Source organism: Pinus tabuliformis, chromosome Q, assembly GCF_031772625.1.
Source record: "Pinus tabuliformis cultivar Carrire ecotype Pingquan chromosome Q, CPIR1, whole genome shotgun sequence".
NCBI classification, from domain to species: Eukaryota; Viridiplantae; Streptophyta; class Pinopsida; order Pinales; family Pinaceae; genus Pinus; species Pinus tabuliformis.
In genome coordinates, this window is record NC_142296.1 from 339237885 (window position 1) to 339262313 (window position 24429).

At 38.5% G+C, this 24429-nt stretch overlaps 1 protein-coding gene and 1 non-coding gene across 4 annotated transcripts in view; one reads left to right on the plus strand and one right to left on the minus strand.

Moving 5' to 3' along the window:
- Positions 1-2540: 2540 nt before the first annotated feature.
- On the minus strand, positions 2541-2646 carry LOC149219582 (U6 spliceosomal RNA). The gene has a single exon (XR_016249780.1). It is a non-coding gene; the product is annotated as a U6 spliceosomal RNA (small nuclear RNA).
- Positions 2647-5163: 2517 nt separating this feature from the next.
- The window catches only part of LOC149219583 (Sugar isomerase (SIS) family protein), a 92229-nt gene continuing 72963 nt past the window's right edge, over positions 5164-24429 (plus strand). The window contains exons 1-4 of one of the 3 annotated variants that reach the window (XM_089384403.1): positions 5164-5551; positions 5663-5837; positions 5927-6272; positions 6457-6557. In XM_089384403.1, the coding sequence (XP_089240529.1) occupies positions 5930-6272; positions 6457-6557 (444 nt within the window). In that variant the 5' untranslated portion in view covers positions 5164-5551; positions 5663-5837; positions 5927-5929. The remainder of the gene's footprint in view (positions 5552-5662; positions 5838-5926; positions 6273-6456; positions 6558-24429) is intronic. The other 2 variants (XM_089384404.1, XM_089384402.1) reach the window with 2 other exon arrangements.

The following is a 24429-nucleotide window of genomic DNA, read 5'->3' on the forward strand; positions in this document are numbered from 1 at the left end:
AAATTTACAGGCAAAGAAAGCACTGGTGTTTTAAACAGCACATTGATTCATTTTATTAGAATTCTAAAACTATTGATGATTTGACTCCCCCAATACCCATAACTCTACAATCCCTTATGGATGAAAACACTGAGGCTCAAGCGATGACTGTGGATTCTGATTTTTCATCACTTGCTTCTTCTCCTTCTTATATTGTGGTTGTTAATTATTCCAAAGAGATGGAAGATTCTTCGATAACTTCCCAAGAGTGAAGAGTTTGTAGAGGAGTTTGTTGTTTTGTTCTGTGGAAATCTACACTGAGAAAACCTCATACCCCTGGTGCAGGGGGTTGCATTGTACTCTCCTAGTTTTCCAATACAATTCAAAATACAAGTTCATTTCTTGAAGTGTGCCCTTTAAAATGAAGATTTGTTCGTTCTATTGTAGAAACAGGTATAATATATTCAAACTATATTTTTTTTGTAAGTTATATTGTGATATTGATTAAAAAAACATCAAACTTACCATTTTTTGAATTTTGGTTGACAAAGTTTTGTGTGATTATCACAGAGGAATGAGAAAAACTGGCAATAGTAAAAAGGCAAAGGTTTTATGTGTCTCACGAAAAAATGGGCAAAAATGACAATAATTGAAAGGCCACGAAAAATGGCAGTTATTCGTCTTCAAAATTGTTTTGAGAAATTTACCAAAAACTACAATAAGTACATGTCTTCATAGCATATCTCAAAACATATTTCTATTTGAATTTGATGTATTTGTAAGCCTTGTTATTGGGACAAACAACTTAAGTTTAATGGATGCCATATTTTTCAAGCTAAAACAATAGTTGAGTTATCAACTTATTTAGGCTTGTAACAACTGACATTTTGCAAGAAATTTCACGTGTCTTTCCTATCCTTTTTGCTTTGCATATGCAAAAATGTTAAATTGGTAATTCAAGGCACATGTTATTATGTTTGTTGTAGCTAAGAGGATTATATGAGTCTCGATCGATCCTTCTATAGTGGCATAATGAATATTCCTGTAATTGAATTGCTCTTATTTACGAAGCCACAAATTGAGTCTATTGTTTTATGAGTTGTTATAAGATCACAAATTCCCATGCAATAGACCAAAACATTTGCCTAAAGATGTAGTTTAGTTATCTCAAAGATGTTGTTGGGAGTTCCAGATAAAAATTATAATAATGCCTTCTGACGACAAATACATATTTCGGGTTTGTGTTACCTCATGAATTCATCGAAATGGAGTTAATATATTTGCTCTAAATCAAAATTTGCTCTTACCCATCTTAATCTATCCTCTCCATGATGAATGTGGCAAAAAACATAGAAGAAAGAAACAAGAAAAAATTGCTCAAGCATTCATGGGGAACCACCACCAAAATGGAAAAAGAATCTTCCTGATGTTTTTTCCCGTGGACTTGGGGTGAAACAGGTAAGGGCATGTGATAACATTGTTTGCTTTATCAATAATGTCCTGATTGTTGTTGGGCAAGATGTCAATTGCGAAGGAATAACTTGGATGGCAGTAAGATATTTGTATGTATTTCACAGTTCATTTTGTTTTCTATTAGTTCATGCAAAGTTGGATTTGTTGGAATTCTTGACTCAAAATGATCAACGATAACAATATACAAATTTGAATTTCTTCAACACTAGGCTTCCCAGGTTCTCTGATGAATCATTAAACATATATTATATCATGAGAGACACTTTATGTCAAAAAATTATAGTTTTCAATGCCTTTTCTTTGTATAGAGTGAGAATCCAAGAAATAGACATTTTCTATCAACTTTCCCAATATGTAAGTCAAACTCGTGGATGTCCAGATTGAAGTCATCAACATGTCACAAAGTGGGATATCTCCATTCCCCACCATCAAAAGTATATGCAACTCTAATGATCCACAGAAAATGTCTATAGACTTAATTAGTCAACGTTAAAAGATGTTTAATCCTTGAAATACTCCAAATAGACCTCTGTAACCTACAACTTGATCAGGAGGCGAAGAAGAAGGAGACGCAGAGGAAATAGGAATGACATTTTGAGGGACAGCGCACGAAGGTTGGCCTCTATTCCCTGTGTGACTACCTCTGCGAGGAACACCTCGGTGTCGTGGCATCGTTACAAACACAAATTGACTAGCAGAAAGATTGAAACAGAGAAGATCAATTACCTGAGGAACGCAAACATCTTCAAGAAGTTTACCAATCCACGCTGATAGCCAAATTCAGAGCGCTCAAAAGAGGTTCTGAGACAGCTCTGCCGCATTATGAATCGCTCCAATAACTATACCAGGTGTGATGAACCGATCCATGGCATTATAACAAATTTTCTGCCTATCATTCATGCCTGCATTAACTCCGTCCTGCAGAACCAGCATTCGAGACTGCCCAGAAATGAATTCACATACCCTTAAGCACTGTTGCCCACCTGCAACGCGTCCTCGGTGAACAATCCACCTGCTGTCTGCTCTGCCAGCTGCCATTGGTATGCAGCTTGCCATTAATTTGACGTGATATCACCCGCATCCGGGTAAAAAATTTGGACCATTTCTCGATTTGTGCGTGTCATCCTTGCGCAGGGGCCATGCTAATATTCTCTGTATCGTTCCAATTTTATCGGATGTCGGATCAAGCCAGGCCCATTCCGAACAGTTCATTCCAGACAGCCAGATTCACTTTCCAAAGCTGGCTTAATAGACCGATTTTGACCGCAAGCCTCACCATAGTTCTCACGGAGGAAGATAGTAATCAGGTTAGCTCGGCTAACACGACCCCCTCTCAGTCTCAGGAAGATAGCGGGCTTCTCGGGGACCTGACAGGGATGGTGTTCCAGGCAGATAACCAGCAAGAAGGTGGCCATGTCTCGGAAGTGCCACAAAATCCTATGGATTCGGCTCAAAATGATATTGTGCCTTGCGGCCCGACTCAGTGGGAAGGTGGTGTTTTAAATTTGCTGACCACTCCTGATGGGGGTGAACCTGTTTATGATGACAATGGATTTGTGACATGGGTTGCTTCTACCTGTCAAGCGGAAGCGGAAATGCCAGACCCATCAAAGCATGCAGATTAAAACGGTTTCCTCTCTGCCGGGTGGTCTAAGAAATTTTGGGCATGTGTTGTTAATTCTGAGGGTAGATGTCTCTGTCTGGTCTATTCTCTGGCTACGGAGAGGGACCAATGTCATTCCAGTCTCTGTTTTTTGTTATAGATTTGGTTCTATTAGTTGCTTCTCAATTTTTGTGGTCAATACAGGGCATGATGAACTCAAACTGGGTAATCTTTTTAACTATGTCAGTGTCTGAACCAAGAATTTTGTAGTATGTTCTGTAAACTCGGCATCAAGCCTAAGCTGTAAGGTCTATGAGTTTTTGGTAGAGGAATGGTCGCGGCCTCCTCAGAGGTTCTAACCTCTTGTACATATTTTTATCTTTCTTTAATAGAATTAGCATTTACGGGGAAAAAAAAAAACCTACAACTTGATCAATCTACATAAGAACATATTAAGTGCTTGAAATGCTCCAAACAAACATCTGTACATCTTCTAATGTAGACTAATCAAGTGTATAGATGTTTCCCATGGATCATTAGAGTTGTAGATACTTTTGATGGAGGGAAATGGAGATATCCCACTTTGTGACATTTTGATGACTTCAATTTGCATATCCATGAGTATGACTTCCATAATGATAGAAAATGTCATATTTCTTGGATTGTCTATACGCTTAATAATCATTTTACATAAGAAGATGTTCAATCCTTGAAATACTCCAACAAACCTCTGTAGCTTGTTGCAGGATATCTAAACATAATGTCAAACATAACCTTTTAAATTGGTCCATGATTATAAACAAATCAAATTAGACAGACTATTGACGTGTGATACCAGGTCTATTTCAGATCACTGAAGAAAAAATTGTCAAAATTTTAGATTTCAAAGTAGCTTTTGTCAAGATTATTCAACCCTATTTGAAACATGAGCATGTGGGTTTTCTCACACTAAGTACATACTATTAAAAAAATGCAAACTAAACATTGAGAATATGTCCAGTAGTCAATCATGTTTAACCAGTTTACGTACTCATATAGATTTTGTGGTTGAGAGAATCTTTCTATCTCGTGGACGAAAATAGACAGATTTAAGCATAACATTTTTTCTCGAGCCATCCAGATGATGTCCACCATTTAATCAATGAGGCACTAAGCAAGGATTAAAACGTAACAAAATTTTATCAATGAGGCAATAAGCAAGGATTAAAACGTAACAAAATTGCACTAGTGAAGAGAATTGTGTTATGGCTTTTGGCAGGGGAGTTTCTCCACATGCACCTCTCCAAGGTTTAAACCCATTAGCATTATGAGAATAAATTTCCAGAGTTTGAGAAATATCTAGTTACGATTTTATTTGGAGATGTGAAATTAACATTTATTTATTACTGGTCACCATCATGTGCAAATATACATGGTAGGTATCAATTAGAAGGATAAATCATGAGCAACATAAGGTGGTTATAATATCTAGTTATGATTTTATTTGGAGATGTGAAATTAAAATTTATTTATTGGTCACCATCATGTGCAAATATACATGATAGGTATCAATTAGAAGGATAAATCATGAGCAACATAAGGTGGTTATCTTGGATAATTATTTTTTTGCTAGGATGAGATTCAAAATAAAATTAGTGTAAGTTTATTATGAGTAATTTTTTTTTCAATTTATTATGTGGAAATTTCTATTTTAATTTTTCATAATTTCAGTATTAAATTAATGTTAAATATTTAAAAACTCTTATATTTTTCTATATAAAATATTGATATATTTTAATTATAAAAATGGTTTCATATATAGCTTAAACATTAAAATATTTTATTTATAGTTTTAATTTTTTATCAATTCTATATTAAAATAGTTACCGCTATCAAAATACACATTAAAAATATATTAAATATTAAAAAAAACCATCAATAAAATTAAAAAATTCTTAAAAAAAAAACAACCGCTAAAATTTAAAATTTAATATATCAATATAATTTGAATGATTATAAAATCAAACTACACATTTTTTTCAATTTAACAATTATATCGATGTACTTTGCACCAATGGTGCAATCGCTAGTGTAACCGCTGGACCTTACCTTCTCCTACCACCCTCCTCGCCCTTTCGCGGCATTTGCATTCTGGAAAGTTCGCCGACGGAGTTCTGCTCATTGGCCCGGGGAGTGTACACTCAGCAGATACGTTTCTGTCCTCACGTGGCCATCAGGAATGAACGGTTGCGATCTTAGTTTCCCATCAAATAGCTATTGGCGTTTCTTTTGGCGGTTAGGGTAACAGCCCTACCTTACCCTGCGGCATTTGCATTCTGGAAAGTTCGCCGACGGAGTTCTGCTCGCAGGCTGGTAGGAAATGATGATCCCTGCCAATTAGCACTCGAATGGTCGGCTCCGTTGCACTCTTGCCTAACCACCACTACTTTTTGTCCTGGGACTAGGTGAAAGCTCAGTGGATTAAAGCATTTCCGGCAGACAGTCTTCTCACCGCAGGTATTGTTCTTTCCTTAAAGTTTTAACTAACTTTGCCTTGTTGAACATACAACTTTTTTTTTTATAAAATTTGCCGAACTGATACTTTTAAAGGCCCTGTCATTGTTATAGGGCAAGGATGAACACAGAGTTTGGATTTTTTTAAAGGTTGCAAAGTAAGTTTTTTCGTAGAGTAACAGAAACCCCTTTCTTGCTTAGATTCCCTCCTTCCGTTCGCAGGTTGGGGTTCTGAGATCCTTAAGGTCACGACTGCAATGATTTTTCCAAGGGTTTCTCGAAATTTTTGGTAAGCCATTAGCCACCGGTCTGGTCTTTTTGGAAACGTGGAGAACGTTTTGGATTGTTAACTCGTTATCAATTCTTTTGATTGGCCAGAAAATGAGAGATTCTGAGGAAATTATGGAAGACACAGAAAATTCTTTTGTTCCCAACACAGAAACTCTCTTTGCAGGAGTAATTCCTCTAAATGATTTAGGTGGAAAAACTAACAATCAATCCAAATGCCGCAAACGGAAAACAATGCTTTCAACAGAAGTTTCAGAATTTGGCGATTCAAATAAAGGTGCATGTGATGTTGGGCAACCCTTGAAGCATCAAAAACTAAATGAAAACGATAAAAATAACAAAACACAGTCAAAAAAGGGAACATCAAAAAGTGGGAAGTCTTTGGAAGCTACACAGAAGACGTTTTCCCGGAGCACAACAAGACATTGTAGGCGAGGTAAGTCATGTGGGTTGGTGAACAATTTTTTTGCTATTTATAAGTATTTATAAGTTTTAATTTTTTTGGTATCTTTCAAAACATAACTTACCATTTCAATGTTCCCTATTGTTTGAATAATTTTTTTTGTTTTTGTTTTTGTTTTTTCTTCTAAAAAGTTTTTTTTCTTTTCTTTTTGTAACAGTTGAAAAATATCTAATTGACATCCCTAAAGGTGATCTTGACTATTCAAAGTTGGCCATGAAGGATATAATACATCTCGCAGAAGCAAAAGAAAAGGAATTGGTATTAGTTTTAACGCTTGCTCAGTACTTTTTTTGTGTGTGGAATTAAATAAAGCAAAGGAAGTCGCTCTCTGCTTTTCTTTTCTTTATTTTCTTTTGTGTGGAATTAAATAGAGCAAAGGAAGTCACTCTCTGCTTTTCTTTTCTTTATTTTCCATCTCACATCATTTATTTTATTTTGAGAAGGGGTAACTTTAACGCATATCAATATATATTCAATTTTTCAAACAAATAGACCATGCAAGACGTATTAACTTATTAATTTAACATATAGGACTTGTTCCTGTACCATATTTCGTCAATAGCAGCTTCATTGCCAATTTTAAAATTCAAGATGGTTTTTGTAATATCCTAGGGTAATTTTTGCCTTTAGGGTGTCTACTCTAGACTAAGGTTTTGCCACATCAATCAGAACAAAAAATCATTTAACAACAATCACATTCATACAATAGTAAACACTTCCATTGCATGCATGAATAACAAGTTTTCTCAGCAAGATGATTATAAACCCACAATAGAACTAGGGTTGACTGCCCCAAAACAATAGTAGATGTATCTACTCCCAAAATTACCAGATTGCAATGCTGATATTGAGTAAACTAGTATTCAAATTATTCGATTCTACTGTGCTATTTCATTCATCCAAGTGACTTTTGAAATTCACTTCTAGAACTGTATGGTGCTCAGAATCTTGCACAGGTAATTATCGTACTATTAAACTACTTGTTTATAAATTCTTTTATGTTGCTTAGCATGTTCTAATAAGGGTTACGTTGTTGTCTTCTGTTGCAGAGACTAGGCTCCTAAGTGAATAGCCTCCTTACACTGTCACTACGGCCAGGATTTGGCTTGCAGCCCTGGCCCTTGTTTTTGAATGCACCTTCGCTTTCTTAAATCAAACCTGTTTTCCTATGTTGCAGATAGAACTCCCTTTGTGGGCCAAAGTGGTGCCAAATCCTTCCTTGGTCAATTGCTTTCAGCGAGACGCAGATCCAATATTACAGTAGACCAAAATTGTGCTAAACCAATAGTCCACAGAACCCTAGACCAAGCCTTCCAGCTGAACAAATACCTTTCAAATTTCCAAAATCATACCGATTATTGCAAGAAATTAGTTGTGGTAGAATAAGGAAAAGGGTGACTAGGTAGGGTGGGATCACCTCCTTCAAAACTAGTCTAAGGAGAAATGGGGTCTTAAAACCCTCTGAGCCTCAGGCTTAAAGAAAACAAAGACATAATCCAATCCAACGATGCCTCAAGTGATTCTAATCCTTTTATATTTATATATTTCCTTGAGGTAGGTTTTCTTTTTATTTAACTGAGTAAGGTTGACACCAAACCCGGACTTTGGGCTTTTTTTCTCCTTGCTCCAAACTTGCCTAAACATTGGGTATTATGGAGTTTTCCCATTTATCGGGAATCGTTAGGCTACTTTGTCACTTGGGCCTATTAATCCCTTTGGGAACATCACAAACCCCTCCCTCCCCCCTTCCCCCTTCTCGACATTGCTTGTCCTCAAGCAATGACAAGCTCTATTGTTGTCAACTTTGTTCTCTTTCTTGGATATTAGAAATCAAACCAGGTAGATGTTCATCCATTCTGATGGCTCCTTGAAATTCATGTTTCTTATAACCATATTGACCATAAGTTGCCCAGTGTTCATTACTAGTGTCTTTGACGAATTTCGATCTTTCACCAATCTCTTTATCTTTATTCTCATGAGCAATAAGTGAAATTCAAATTAAGACAACCCAAATTTCATCCTTCTTCACAAGTTCCTTTGTTGTCATAGAAAGCATTGATGTGATCATAGTGCAACCAACAATAGGTCCATCTTTTGGCATTGTTCCAGTTGGTATATGCAAATGAAGCCTAGATTTTGCAAGGAATTAGTTACTTGGTTCTTTCTCCTGTAGGATAACTCTGGCTATGGTATGGGCTATCAAAGTACTTTTTTTCATGACACCTCCAAGCTTCTTGGTCAATTGCAGTGCACCTTTACCTTCACCTTGCTCTATACAAGTGGTTTCTTTGTAAAGCGTTGAACCACCCATTGCTGCCCATGCAAGACCCAACACAACACCATTAGGTGTTTGTTCATAGAATTTTTTACCATGAAAAATTGGTTTTCCCACATAATCAACTATATTTGTTGCATCAATTATAACCTTCTCATACGAGTGGTCAAGTTCCACTTTCTCAGCATCAGAAGTTGTTACCTCATCACTGGAATTGATAGAAGGCTCTGCTGGCTCTGATGGTTCATCTTCAAACACTTTTGATGATGATGGTGCTTCATCAATTCCTTGATCAGTGAAAATACCATTTTTCTCCTCAACGTCCTAGTCCTCATTGTCTAAATCCTTGGAATCTTGCTTCTAACTGTTGCCATTAGTAAAAATTGTAAGCAATCCGATGATAAATATTTTGTGTTTTGAAGATTCCTCACCCATGCCTCACGACAATATGATTTTATTAGTGCAAGAAGTGTCGCGTCAGTTATTTCAACCTGTTCAGGCTTGACACCACAAGACTCTAAAGTTGCTCATTCCCATTAATCATAGGCAATGTGCATCATTTCCTCAGTGATGTAACCCACAAGACTAATAATTTCCATGTGATCCAATAATGGGTTAGGAATTATCTCTACCACATTTGAAACAGGTTTAAGGCAGTGCAACATTTTTCCAGGCATAACACCAACATAGGTTCATTGATGTCCCTTTATTTCAGCAACACCAACCAAACCTCCCATTGAAAATCTGCATTTTTTTTTATTTAAAGCATGGGCAATTGATTTACCAATGCTAGTTTTACTCATACCAGGAGGTCTTGAGAGGCAAATGATCTTATCGTGACCTATTCCTTTGAGTTTCCCAACTGCTATAAATCCCACAATTCATCCCTTTAACATTGGATAAATCATTATGGTTTAAATCAAAGTTTTCCTACTTTTTCTCACTGTAATGACCCCAATGTAGAGAGGTTAACCAATCTAGTTTGAACCATAGTTCAAAAAATCCGGAGCCGGACATCGAACTAGTCGCCTATCTAACTGTGATTTGAACCAAAACCGAATCAAACTGGATACAATAAACTAGAATTGAAAAAAATACACAAAATATTTTTTTTAATGGAAAAACTTATTTTTAAAATTAGAAACCATGATTCAAAATCATTAGAGACAAAATATGGAAATTCTTATCATGTATATGCCAATTAAGGGTGCATTTGTCAAAATGGCACTGAGTGCAATACATATCTATGATATCATCAACAAAATATATAACCAATGAGGCTTTGAATGACATCTAGAGTCTGAAAACAACGCTAAAACTCAAGCTACTAGGCCACTAGGTTGCTACAAGTACAAAGTACAAATCATTGATAAACTTTATCGCTCATTAAACTCATCACCACTACTAGACATGGGATCATCGGTAGTAGCTACTTAAAAATCACTTGGCTTTAGAGTCTGAGGAATCCTCACACTCCTTTCCAACCTCCATAGTAGTACTAGGCTTAGCAAAACTAGAAGCACGAGTTGGTTGAGCTGCAAAACCACTGCTTTCCTCACTAATGCAATGTGTCATGCTTGGTCTTGGTGGTTTTCTTCCTCTAGCTATTGGTTCGACTACCAGATCTACATTGGGATCAACACCCCCCAACTCCATGGTATCAATATCGAAATCAACATCAAACTCAACTGGATGAGTCTCCTTCACCCATTATGAAGTTGGATCAATATCATCCAATATAATGGGATTTGTATTAGGTCTTTTATTCAACAACTGGTTGTGCCTTAGTCGAAGGCTGTATTGCACAAAGACAAGAGTATTCAATTGTTTTTGTTCCAAGCGATTTCTCTTCTTCGTGTGAATCCATTCAAAAATAGACCAATTGTGCTCACACATAGAAGCACTGCAAGTTTGGGTGAGAACTCTAATTGCAAATTGTTGCAGTTGAGTGCAGTGGCTTCCAAATGACTCCCACCAATATGCTACAAAGACAAAGACTAGAGTTAGTTCATTGTTCAACAATTTATAATAAGTTTGAACAATTTATGAAATACAAATTACAACTTCAATTTTAAACAATTGAACTTTACAAAAATAAATAAATAAATTTCGAATTGCTTACTTGGTTGATCTACATCTCTTGCAATCTTTGTTAGATTTTTGCCAAATGTGCTTGTGGCCCTAGAGAAAGCAGTGAGATGATGCATTTCCAATTGCTGCGACTCATTAGATACCATGCGCTGAAAGCACTCGTAACCCATCTCTGACCTCCCCAATATGATCTTTTCATAACTTAGCTTTATAATGGTACTTTGGGTTTATGAAATACCCAATTGCATGTATAGGATGAAGGAGTTGATTGTTCCATATGTTATCAATGATCTCCCAAATAGTGTTCAAAGTTGTAACTAGGTTCGGTCTTCATAATGACATGTAATTATGATTTTATGTAAAGAGATGTAAATAAATGAAAATTATTATATTGAATTGCTTCATGGGTTTCATGAGCAAGGATTTTGTTTTTGAGTCAAGACTCCCATTGAGAGTCTTTAGGATTTATTTGTCATCTAGTCATGAAATATAAGAGTCATTGTCATGTAATGAAGTCATGTTACACTATGTAAAAGGTATATTGTCTATGTAAAGTATCCTCGAAAGAACTTGTCACCCAACCTCTTCAAGTCGGCCTACAAACATTAAAGAAGTTGCATGAACAAGTGGACGTACATCTAGCTATCAAGTTGGCCTAAAGACCCAGACAAGAGGGGTATAAGTAGTGGAACTCAGCCTCCATTCTAAGCATCAAGTTCGAACTCAATTCCAGCGAAGAAGTGCGAAAAAGGAGGCAGTAAGAAAGGGTTTTCTCTAGGGTAAAAATGACACTCTTCTAGGGTATTGAAGGAAGAATCTTCTGGGTAAATCGAAGCATAATTTTTTGGGACAACGAAGTAGATTCTTTTGGGGCAGCAAAATCTTTTGGAACATCAAAGTAGATTCTTCTGGGGCAGCAAATTCTTTTAGGACAACGAAGTAGATTCTTCTGGGGTAGCGAAGAAGGAATCTTTTAGGAGGCAATGAATAAGTTTCTTCTGGGATAGCGAAGGAAAGAATCCTCTGGAATAGTGAAGTAGAGACTGAGTTTCTCTAGAAGAATTAGAGATCGAGATTCTCTAGGGCAATTGTGAAGGTACACCATAAGAAGTAGAGACCGAGTTTCTGTAGAAGAAGCAAGAGAAGGAAGGACAAGGAAGACTAGGATGGTGACAAGGTTCTGGAAAGAGGATACTAAGAGTCAAGAGTCAGTGTCATGGTCTTGGTACTTATCAATTGAAGATTTAGAAGAAGAATTTTATCGGGTTTTCCTCTCTAGAGGTGAGAGGTTTTGGCCCCTGGCTGGAAGAGCCTATATTTTGTGTCACTTGTCTTTATTTTGAATCTTGATAATTGTCTTGATAAAAAAGAACACACTAATAGACTAATGAAGTGAAATATGATACGTAATTGAAGAACTAGCATATCACAAGCAGTTATCAAGCAGAGAAATTGTTAACATTGAATGCCCTAGATTTCTCAACATGGTATCAGAGCTAAGGTGATAAAGACAAGAAAGGGCAGACAAAGCAAGCTGACATGCAAATCAAACTTCAAAAGGGGAATCAAAGCAAGTCAAAGGTTATCAACAAGTCCAAGACCTGCATCATAAGAAGGAAGTAGGAAGAGAAAGTAAAACCCTAGAAGCACTTTAGATCATCAAAAATCAAGCTCTCTCTCATTAAAATGGCCATTCATCAACATCAAGAAGGAGGAGGAAGCAAGCAACAATTTAACAAGTAAGTCCATGACTATATCCGATAATATCAAAATATCTTTTTGCAAGGAAAGCAATAAACTAGTTGGGGCTGCAAACTTCCTTGCATGGAAGAAAAGTGTTGACCTCAATCTTATTGAAAATGAGGTCATGGTTCACATTAAGGGATCAATAACCCAACCTCCAAAAGAGGATACTCAAGCTCATGCTAAATACATGAAAGGAGAAGTGAGAGCTCAAAGGATTCTTATAGAATCTATAAATGACTCTCTAATTCCATGTGTATCAAAATTAGAAATTGCAAAAGTTATATATGACAAACTAGTAGGGTTGTTTTTTGTAAGTACCTCAGGAGAAGTAAATCTCCTTAAGGCAAGAACTCTACAAGCTAAAGATATCCAAGGAAGATGGAATAGCCTCATACTTCATGAGGATGTCATAAATTTGAGATCAACTACAAGAGCTAGGAGAAGTTATGTCTGACAGAGAGATGACCACAGTGGTGCTAAATGCACCACTGGAAGAATGGGGCAACTTCACTTCAAGCTTATGTGGAAAGAAAGAAACTACTCCATTTCAAGATTTATGGTCACTATCTAAGATCGAAGAAACCAAACTAAAAGCAAAAGTTGATGTCGGACCAAGCGAACATAATCAAGCATATGCTACAATGACAAGAAGAAAGGGAAAATTTGGAAAGTTTGGTTCCTCAAGGGAAAAAAACATGGATAAGATAAGGTGCTTTGGATTTCAGGAGCGTGGACACTACAAAAGAGATTGTCCTAATCGTGGTAAGGACAAGAGGAATAGAGGAGCACACATTACTGAAGAAGTGCAAGCACCTGAGTCCAAGAAGCTTAGGAATGAAGAAGTAAAAGATCTCTACTATGATTGAGTGATATTCTTCTCAAGAATGTACTTTTCACTTGTAAATTATGGTCTTGATGTAGTTTAAAATTAGATATGATGCATCTCATTAGAAAAATAACGTATAAAAATTAGAAGTAAAGAGCTTGTGACATAGGAAGAAAGTATGTTTGGTCCAAATCCTACTAATTAGGAAGCTCTTAGGAAACCTCATGAGTATTTATAAAAGGCAAAAGATCATCATCCACTGGGATCATCATAGAAGAAAACATTTGCTGGTTGAGGACATAAAAATATCCTCAAGTTTCTCTGAAGGACCCATCGATAGAGAAAGGAAGCAAAAGTTTTTCATTAAGGAATTCCAATTTGTGGGATTCAAGGATTAGTATGATGACACAACAAGGAAAGCAGGTCTGAATGATAAAGTCCTTTCGGATGAAGCTACAACATGAAGTTTGGATGACCAAAAGAAAAATGAGGTATGTTCACATGGATTATTATGAAAATTATAATATGGTTACAATATGATCTAGAAGAAAGGATCTCCTCCTCCTAGGTATTGCAGAAGAGCATAAGTCACACTAGATGAAATCAACATAATATATGCAACATAAGGAGGCAACTACAATTAAGATTGAAAGCTTATGGGAATAAAGTGTGTGAAAGGAAAGGAAGAGATCGTGATAAGATACAACGATGATAGAAGGCATTCAAAGTCTAAGAAGATTTGACTAGAATATCTCTCGGAAGAAATAAAAAAAAGATAGAGACCCTTGACATTGAATATCTGTGGAAGATGTGTCAATCTGTATGATGTCGATACTTACAGGAAGATGTCATGGTGAAAGATCATCACAAAGGTAATTATAATTTGAAGTGTACATTGATTATTTTGAACTAATATTTGGCTGGGCTTATGTTGAACTGTAAAAGGGAAGATCTGTGAATCACTTCCAAGTAGACCATATGGAAGGATGTAATGTTCTTCTGGAAATATGGCATGAAAGCAAATAACATAAAGCAAAGATAGATGGAAAATTTGATGGATCACTTTATGATGAGTTAGGGACATAACTAACTCATGGACAAAAGTGAGGATGATCTGTGTCCTATATATACAAAAGTTCCCAAAAGTTGAAGACTCCTTAAAAGAAATTCATGACATCGAAGAAAGGAGCTCTTCATGCAGCTAAGTGTTCTATAGGTCCCTGTTAAGAGGGAGCTTGAGAAGAAGTTTCTAAGTCGTAAGCTTAGGTACATTCCTCTGTGATAGGAATGGGTACATCAAAGGATTAAAATCTCTTGGTATAAGGGGGAGCGATAAACATGTTATTCTGTGCTTCATCTGAGAAGACAAAATGAAGGATTTTGTAATCATTTGGCATCCAATGCTCTGGTGGGATGAGTTAGGGAATTCCATGTAAGAGTAGTCGTGGAGGACCGATATTCTTTTGCGCATTGGGGAGTCCAAGAAAGGAATAGTTCCCATTGAACATGTCCTGAGAGGACCCAGGTGGGTTATGTTCTGAGAGAGACGATGATGAGGATGTCTATATATCATTTGTCTTGCTAGCATTTTGCTCTATGGATAGAGTTGTTAGTCAAGGCCTTGCTATGAATTCTGGTTGGTATGATGCTATACAAATGAGTTACAAATTCAAATTCTTCTTAAGAGAAATTCTTTAGATTGAGAATGTCCAAGGTACCATTATGAATACCTCCCTAGTTAAGAGGGAGTGTTGAAAGTTGTAACTAGGTTCGGTCTTTATATTGACATGTTATTATGATTTTATGTAAAGAGATGTAAATAAATGAAAATTATTATATTGACTTGCTTCATGGGTTTCAAAGAAGGCATCTAGTTGAAGATATCATCAACTGCTAGAATCAAAAGTCTCTCCAGATCATTGGCAATGGATTAGGAAAATACATAGATCAAGCCGTAAGAAAAGATCAATATTCATGTGCCCGCATTTGCGTCGAAGTAGATCTGGAGGAGGGCCTGCCGGAAGCCATCAATCTTACAGTCACAGGATGGACACATGTACAAGAGCTGGACTATGAACAACTTATCTTTAAGTGCAGACACTGCCACGGTTACGGACATTTCGCCAAACACTGCAAGAAAAAGGCGGAATAACAACCAGATCAACAAAATGGTGAGCAATGGAACCTAATCCAAAAAACCACCAACCACAAAAAAGGCATTGGGAAAGGTATTCAGAAAGAGGCACCAAGCAGCTCCAATCCCACCCAAGAAAAGAACCCAAAGGGCAAAATAAGCAGATAGAGCATCCCAGTTACAACAGTTACTAAAGACCTGGAACAGACAGCTCCTCCCATCACCAACAAAGAAGACGGGGAAATGGCACATCTGGAAACTTCTCAAGGAAGCCCTTCTAATCCCTCATATGCAGATGTTACTAGGAAAAAACCAGTGGACAACTCTGGCTCATCGGAGGATGAAACCTTCGAGCAGCCCACAAGAAAAGTTGGCAGGAAATCTCACAGAGAAATAAGGGAAGAGGAGGCGGAAAGGCTTAAAACACAAGGAAGTCAGCCCACAATAGAGATGTCTATTGGGAGAAACTCCAGGAATAGGCCCCCTAAGGGAGGCTCTCAACCCACCCCTGGTAAATAATGTGCCTCGTCTCTTGGAACTGTAGAGGTCTGGGTAATCCCTCGAAAGCAGAAGCGGTCAAGGACCTACTCAGAACAGAACCCTCAGACATCCTCATGCTCCAAGAGACCAAGATAGAGGGGAAAGCCCTTCTAGACATCAGCAAGAAGAAATGGAAGAAAAGCACAGGAAGAGCAGTCAGCTCAAGAGGCACATCCGGAGGGCTTGCAACTCTATGGGAAAAAGACCTCTTCCTGCTGAACAAATCCCATGAGACTCAGCACTGGATCTACACGGAACTAACGCACTGCACAAGTAAGTTGACCATTTCCCTTTTCAATCTCTATGTACCTGTTCTTTATTCTGAAAAGAGAGACTGCTGGAATTCCCTCTTTGCATTTCTAGAGCAGCGATCCCCAAACAACATCATCCTTGCTTGGGATCTAAATATCGTCTTAAAACCCAAAGAAAAAAGGGGAGGAACCAACAATAGAGATCCCATGCTTCCCCTGGTGGAAGACCTTATACAGCAGTGGGATCTACTAGATTTCACTCCGATAAAAGGGCACTATACATGGACCAACAACAGAGTGGGGGAAGATCATATCGCGGCCCACCTGGATCGATTCCTAGTACAAGGCACTCTGATGATGAACAATAAAATTATTACCACTAAAATCCTCCCCAAGCTGACCTCAGATCACAAACCAGTCCAGCTCATTCTGGAAGACGAAGAAGACCTGGGCCCAATCCCCTTTCGATTCAGTCCCCTCTGGATAGAAAGGAATGGATTCATAGATACAGTGAAAACAGCATGGGTCAAACCTGTCACTGGGTCCTCCAGCTATGTGTGGGAACAGAAGCTCAAAGCTACAAAGTTAGCCCTGAAGGAATGGATAAGGAAGCCTGCCCCAAATCCTTCCAGCCAAAGAAAAGAAATAGTGCAGTCATTAGAGGCATTGCAAACTGAAATGGAAAGCAGAGAGATAACCCCATCCCTGCTCGATAAAGAAGTTAAAATTCAATGCTCAGCATTTCGATCCTTCAGAACAGAGGAAGAGCATTGGAGAATAAAATCTCGAAGCCTGTGGCTGAAAGCTGGTGACCGGAACACCTCCTTCTTCCACTGCCAATATAGAGCAAGACTCTCCAGGAACCACATTTCTGAAATCACAACAGCAGAAGGGCAGACATGCAAAGGCTTCAGTCAAATAAAAGAGGCAGCTGAAAGTCATTATAAAAGTTTGTACACCGCAGGTAATCAAGGCAGCAAGGAATATATTGCAGATCTCCTCTCAAACATCCCTCTTCTGGTCAGCCCTGAAGACAACTCAGCTCTCACCCAACCCATCACAGAAGAAGAGATCATCAAAGTCATTTGGTTTATGGATTCAGACAAGGCCCCTGGGCTTGACGGATTCACCATACATTTTTATAAGACTTGTTGGGATATCATCAAAGAAGATCTATTAAAGATGATAAAAGGTTTCATGAAAAAAGCCAAGGTAGGAGGAGGAACCAATTCCACCTACCTCGCTCTTATTCCCAAGGAAACCAATCCTGAAACCTTTGCCAGATTCATGCCAATATCGCTTTGCAACGCATCATATAAAATTCTAGCTAAGCTCCTAGCCATCAGGATGAAACCACTTCTTAACAGGTTGATCTCAACCAACCAAGGGGGCTTTGTAGAAGGAAGGCACATCCTAGACAATGTCATCCAAGTCCAGGAGACAATACACTCAAGCAATCAGCGAAAGGAAAAAGGAATGCTGATAAAGCTTGACATGGCTAATGCGTTCGACCGAGTCAACCGTTCCTTCCTGTACAAAGTCCTCCACTCCTTCGGCTTCTCCTCCCATTTTGTCAATCTCATCATTGCCTGCACTCATAATCCCTGGATCGCCCCCCTTGTCAATGGTCGCCCCACCTCCTTTTTCCAAGCCCAGAGAGGTCTTAGGTAGGGATGCCTGCTCTCTCCCTTCCTGTACATACCGATGGCAGATTCCCTTAGCAGAAAGCTATCCTTCGAACAATCCTCAGGCTCCCTTCCAGGCCTCAAACCTTCTATCAGCTCCCCAGCTCCAAACCATGCTCTTTTCGCGGACGACTCTCTGCTCCTGGGAGGGGCATCTGCTCGAATAGCTAAAGCCTTTGATTATGTTCTAAAATGCTACTGCAGGGTATCGGGCGCCTCCATCAACGAAAGGAAAAGTGAAGTATATGGATGGAACATTGGGTAGCAAGAACTCACAGGCATAGCCAACATTCTGGGCTTCAACGGCCATGCCCAATGGGAGATGATAAAATATCTTGGCCTCCCCATCATAATTGGGACCAATAAGAGTTCGTTGTGGACTGAAATCATCGACGAAATTAAGTCAAAAATCGCTTCTTGGGGTGGACACTGGCTCACAAAAGGAGGCAAGGTAATTCTGATTAAATCTGTGTTATCGTCTCTCCCTATCTATCAAGCAGCCTTTCTTCTTGCCCCAAAGAGAGTGACAGAGCAAATATCTAGAATCCTGCGTGACTTCCTCTGGCAAGGGGGGAAAGGAAACCAGCAAAAAATTCATCTAGTCAAATGGGAGATGGTGAAACGATCAATTCTGGAAGGAGGATTACAAATCTGCGACCCAGCTCTTGTAAATTTGGCGATGGGAGGGAAAATTCTATGGAAACTTTTTAAGGATCCAAAGCACCCTGTTAGCATAACGCTAAAATCCAAATACGCTCATACTGTGCCGCTCAGGAACCTACAGGTAAGCCAAATTCTCAACAGCACTCAAGTCTGGAAACTCTGCAACAGAAGTTTAAATCTCTTCAAAGGAAAGGCGTATAAAATTCCAGGTAATGGCAAACACACAAATCTGTGGTTTGACCGAATTATGGATCGAAATCTGCTCTCGGAGACAGAAGAAATCGTTGGGATAAAATACTGGCTGGAACGCGCAGGGGTCACCAGCGTGTTCGATTTATCCAAATGGGATAGGCATGGAGATTGGCAGGGATGGGACTTCTTCGGAGTTCCTGATCGACTACAACAGCAGAAACATATCCTTGAAGAAATGCTGGAAGATGTGGCCCCAGTAAACAGAAAATCGAAAGACAGTTGGGGATGGGGGCATTCTGGAACTTGCACTACAACAGAAGCGTACAATGCCATCCAACCAAAGAGGAACAACAACAGAACACCGGAGTTTTGGAAGAAAGTTTGGGAACCACTCGCTCTGCCTAAGGTAAATTTCTTCTTCTAGACACTGGCCCATGATAAGCTTCTAACCGGAGATAATTTGATGAAAAAAACATTGCAGGTCTGCACAGATGTGAGATGTGCGGAAGCAGCTTAGAAACTGCCAAGCATCTCTTCATAGAATGTAAGTTTGCAAAAGAAGTATGGGGACTCTCCCTCCATGAGCTACAAATCACAGTTCCTTCTCACAACTCAATAGCTGAAATATTCGATTCATGGAATCATTGTTATCCCAACAAAATTCCCATCAAATCCATATGGAGTAAAGTCTAGAACGCCATACCCAAATTCGTGTGCTGTCAGATTTGGCTGTCCAGGAATGATCTGATATTTAATGAAAAGGCGCACACACCTCTCTCAGTAGCGGCAAAAGCTAAGTCTTTACTCCTAGAAGCAGTGCAACAACAAAACTTTACAGGTGATCCATTGCTCCTCCCGGAAGAATAGAGGTGGTTGGGTCCCCTCCACCCTCAACCACGGAAGCAGCTAGCAGTCCCTCAAGCAGGAAACCAGGCCTGGCGCAAAAGAGACTCTGAAGAAAACTTCCAAGAATGGTGGAGAAAGCAAAAAATTACAACAATATTCTTCGATGGAGCCTCCAAAGGAAATCCTGGGCAACAGGAGCTGGAGGGGTCCTCTACGCCCCAGACGGAACAAGAAGGGACAGTTTTTGTTGGGGCATCGGGCAGAAAACCAACAATCAAGCGGAGATTCTAGGCCTCCTCAAAACTTGTCAAATAGCCAGGGACAGAGGAGACAAAGAATTCCAAGCTTTTGGAGATTCAGAGATCATAATTAAAAAATTAAACACGGGAAATCTGTTCACTAATGCAAGCCTCAACAAAACACTAAATAGGCTGAAGAGAGTTATGCTCGATTTCGACTCCTACAAATTCCTCCACATTCTCAGAAATCTGAACAAAGAAGCAGATCTGATGGCGAATAAAGGGTGTACCCTCGGGAAAGGCCAATTCTCACAAACGATGAAAGCTCATTTCATCCCTGTAATCCTTGAGGAAATGGTATTTTGTAATAGCTCAAAAGAAAGTGTTAGAACCAGAAACAGAAGAATTGCAGTATTGGCTGCCATGGTGTAATTCCAAGTTTCTCACCAAATAAATAAAATCATACCCGTTTGAGTTAAAAAAAAAAAAAATCCAACGGTGAAAAAAGTCCACCAGTTTTAGTACGCGAGAGGGAAATGTTTTAGTCACGTTTAAACTTATTCAAACGAGGAAAACATAATAAAAAATTCAGGTGTTCACCTCCTTTGGTCATGGGAATTTGGTGAGATCTTTGCCTCTTTAACCTCTAAGAAGACTAGTATTGTGCTCTTATAATGGCATGAATGTTGTGAGAGTGCATCATAATAATGCTTGTCTTTTCTAAGAATAATTCACCGCGTCCTAGAACTGGAAATTGCGACAGATCTGCTAGTAGGAATACATATCCACAAATTGGCCAATGGATTCCACAAGGCGAAGGAGGAAGCTACGAGGATCTAGCTGGACCTCAACCTGCAAATTGTTGAACTATGTTTAAAGGTGCAACATTCCATGCCCCCAGAAGTTCTAGATCAGTGTTTTAGTGATATCCGAAAAGGGTTGGAAGAAATTGAACAGGCAGTGCAGAGCTGCACCACATTGTTGGAAGAATCCTTTGGGGTCCTCACAACCTTAAAGGAGGATCCCACCATACAGTGGTTGGAAACAGAGGCGCGGGAGCTTCAAATGCAATATGGCAGTGTGCGTGGGATGGCGCAAACGGTGGTCCTAACTCAGCGGCTCGCGAGGCTATAATAGGCAAAGGCATTGAAGGAGCAAGTGGACGCAACGCGCAAAAAAGAGGTAATACTTAAAGCACACGTCCAGCCTTGGATTGATGAGGCCTTCCTCATCACGACTGACATCGAAGGAAAACTCATGCAAATGAAAGCGATGCATGACCTACGACAGGGATTTGACCCTGACAATGAGCATTCAGTCGAGTGAGTAGAACGGATCCAGTGGATGGTAGAACAGTGCACTAAGGTTCTTCGCGCAGCACAGGCACAGTTAGATGGACTTCGTGCAAAGCTCGCCGCACTAGTAGAGTGACTGGAGATGAGTCACGATGATTGTGTTGGGGACCTATTGGGCATCGTATCCCCCCATAGCATGTTTTTGGGGCTTGAAGCCCGAATTTTGGTAAAATTGTAATGTAAAGACCCCACGAAATGCGGGCGCAGAGTGTGAGAGTCTAGGGTTGTCCGCCCTAAGATAATGTAATTGAATGTAAAGTGTGTCAGCCTACCCATGGTCCGAGGACCATGGGATTGTATAAATAGAGCGAGGCTCTAAGGGTAAAGTCAGTCTTAGCTTTGAGAAGTCTTAAGTTTGGGATGATGAATTAGCTCTAACTCTATAAGTCCAAGTCTTGGGTTATAGTAGTAGGAAGAGGCTCTGCAGCTGAGTGCGCAAAAGCCTAGTAGAGTTTGAAATTGTGTGCGTGGACCCCTGCAGCTGAGTGTGCAGGGTGGATTGTACTTGGACAGATAATTAATAAAAGATAAGTTGATTTTGGAATATTCTGTGTCTATGCTTCTGTTATATTTATGCATCTCTTTATAGTTTATGATTGCACGCACTTGTTATGAATGTTGAATGATTAATGAGAATATTGGGCCCACATAATTAAGTTAAGATCTATAATAAAAGCACAGTAAGGAATAAGGATCTAGACAACACCTCTTCGCACTCTTTACAGAGCTATGCAGAAGCAGTTGCACAAGTTGTGAAGGACAGACGACTGCGCGGAGCAGCGCAAGCGTGTAGGTTTGGTTCGCGAACTTCCCAAACTTCATCAAGACATCCCTAGGGTGCGGAAACCTAGTTCCAGCACCCTCCCATACTACCTCGGGTGAGACCTCAGTCCGCCGCATCGCAGACTGTTGCCGAAAGGGCCGGTAGTTTCGAGATTTGTTTGGCTAAATCACTTCTGAACCTGGGTGAGGCCCCAACAAGCCAACAATTAATTTGACTTAGTTTCTCTGTTAATTTGAGTTTAGGGTCTCACTAGAGTCATGTAGAGTGTCTCCTACATTATAGGAGCCCTGGTTGAGTTTATTTTGAGTTGTAATTAATTAATTCATTGATCTAACTAAGTTAAAGTTAGCTAAAATAGCTCCAACTGATGGAGGAACTAGTGGGAGGTCTAGTAGTGTGGTGTTGCCTACAATCCAGTGGGGTGCTTCTTGCAGTCGAGTGTGGTGTTTCTTAAAGTATAATGTGGTGTTTCCTGAAGTGTAGTGTGGTGCTATTTGAAGTACAATGTAGTGTTTCTTGAAGTACAGTGTGGTGTTGCCTGGAGTGCAGTGTGGTGCTACCTGAAGTGATCAACTAGTAAATTGATGATTCACTCATAAATAACTCATGCATGTTAGATTAGAGAAAGACCCAGTTGAAATTAGAGCTCAGGGACAATGTAATATCAGTCGTAAAATCATCTAAATTAAACTGATGGTGCATGCAATCAGAGGAAGGCCTATGAGGATTCACAATTCATAATTGAGGATTTTTTCCCAATTAAATAGGGGCTAATTCCCAAGGTAACAATGCAAGGAAATAAGGACTTGGGCAAGCAAGAATTTAGGTAAGTATTGGCTCGAGCTTGTCTGGGAAGGAGTGAGATAGATAGAGATAGTGCAGAGGTTTCTCAAGCTTGAGCAAAGCATTATAATCTTCTCATATTTTCTTATTAATGCAATATATAGATAGCAGGGGTTTTTAGCTGCGACTTTCACCAAAAAATCATTGTGCTATGTGTGATTGAATTATTTCTCTTATATGCTTCGTGATTTCATCGATTAATTATTGTTTCCATTGATGAGTAGAGTAGATTCAAGTCAATTGTTTTAGCATATTACAATTTGCAATTTGAATCTACAAGGAATTTCTACACTCTCTCCCTCTCCCACCTCCCTCAATCTCACCCCTCCATCACTCTCTCTCTCTCTCTCTCTTCCCTCCAACTCTGTCACTATCTCCCTTCCTCTCTCTCATTCATATTTGTTTCTCCCTCTCTCTTTCTTCCCCTTCTCTCCCTATCTCTCTCCTCTCCTCTTCTCTCCCCTCCTCTCCTCTCCTCTCACCCTCACTCTCTCTCCATCTATCCCTTGTCACTCCTCTCTCTCCACCTCTATTTCCGTGTATGTATTCTTTCCTCCCTCTCTTACTCTTCAACTCCAATTCTCTCTCTCCCCTCCTCTCTCCTCCTTCCTCTCTCTCCTTCTCTCTCTCACCTCCCTCCCTCCCTCTCTCTCACCTACCTCCCTCCCTCTCTCTTAAATTTTATCCTATGGACCTATTGTATTATGTTTAAAAAAAAAAAAAAAAAACTCAATTGGTTGTAAAATATTAAACCTATATTTTGTATCAATCATGTCAAAGAAAATACAATAATGAAAAACTTAACAGAATCATCCATTATTTTTCCTCTATTATTGTTAGTCACTTTGCTTGCTCTCATCCCTTGGATCCTTAGTTAAGATGGATCTAAGTTGGTTCTTAATAATATTATTTATATCATATAAATTTCACATCTTTACATATAAAAGTATTCTCATTTTTAATTTTATTAAATTTAATTTCTATGGGAATATTTTTAGTAGTAGTGTGGATGGAGGGTTTAGATATAAGTAATTATAACCTTTTTCCTTTTAAATTTAATTAAAAAAATGTTATAAATCTTTTTGTGCGTGTGGTATTGATAATCCATGGTATTGACTCATGGTATTGTAACAAAGTCTATTCACAAGTTAATAACAAAATCAAAATATAACAAATTGAATTTTATTGTTTTTATTACTTTAACTTTTTATTATTAATTGAGCCAACACTTAAATGTTTACACTCATCAACAATACTAGGGTTTATATTAATTTTAACTTTTTATTTATTACTTTTAACATTTTGTTTGTTACTTTTAACTTTTTATTATTAATCAAGCTAACATTTAAATGTTTACACTCATCTCCCATATCACTTTTAACTTTTTATTATTTTTTAATTGAGCAGACATTCAAAATTGTTTACATACTTACATTAAACCTACACATCTACCCTATATTGGTTACCTTTTATTATTTTGTAATTGAGAGGACATTTAAATGTGTTTACATACTTGCATTAAACCTACACATCTACCCCAATAATATCCATATCACTATTAAAAAAAAAAAAACATCTCATTATAAGAATAAGAATTTCTCTATATATAGAAATGTGAAATTTATAAATATAAATAATATTATTAAGAACTAACATAGAT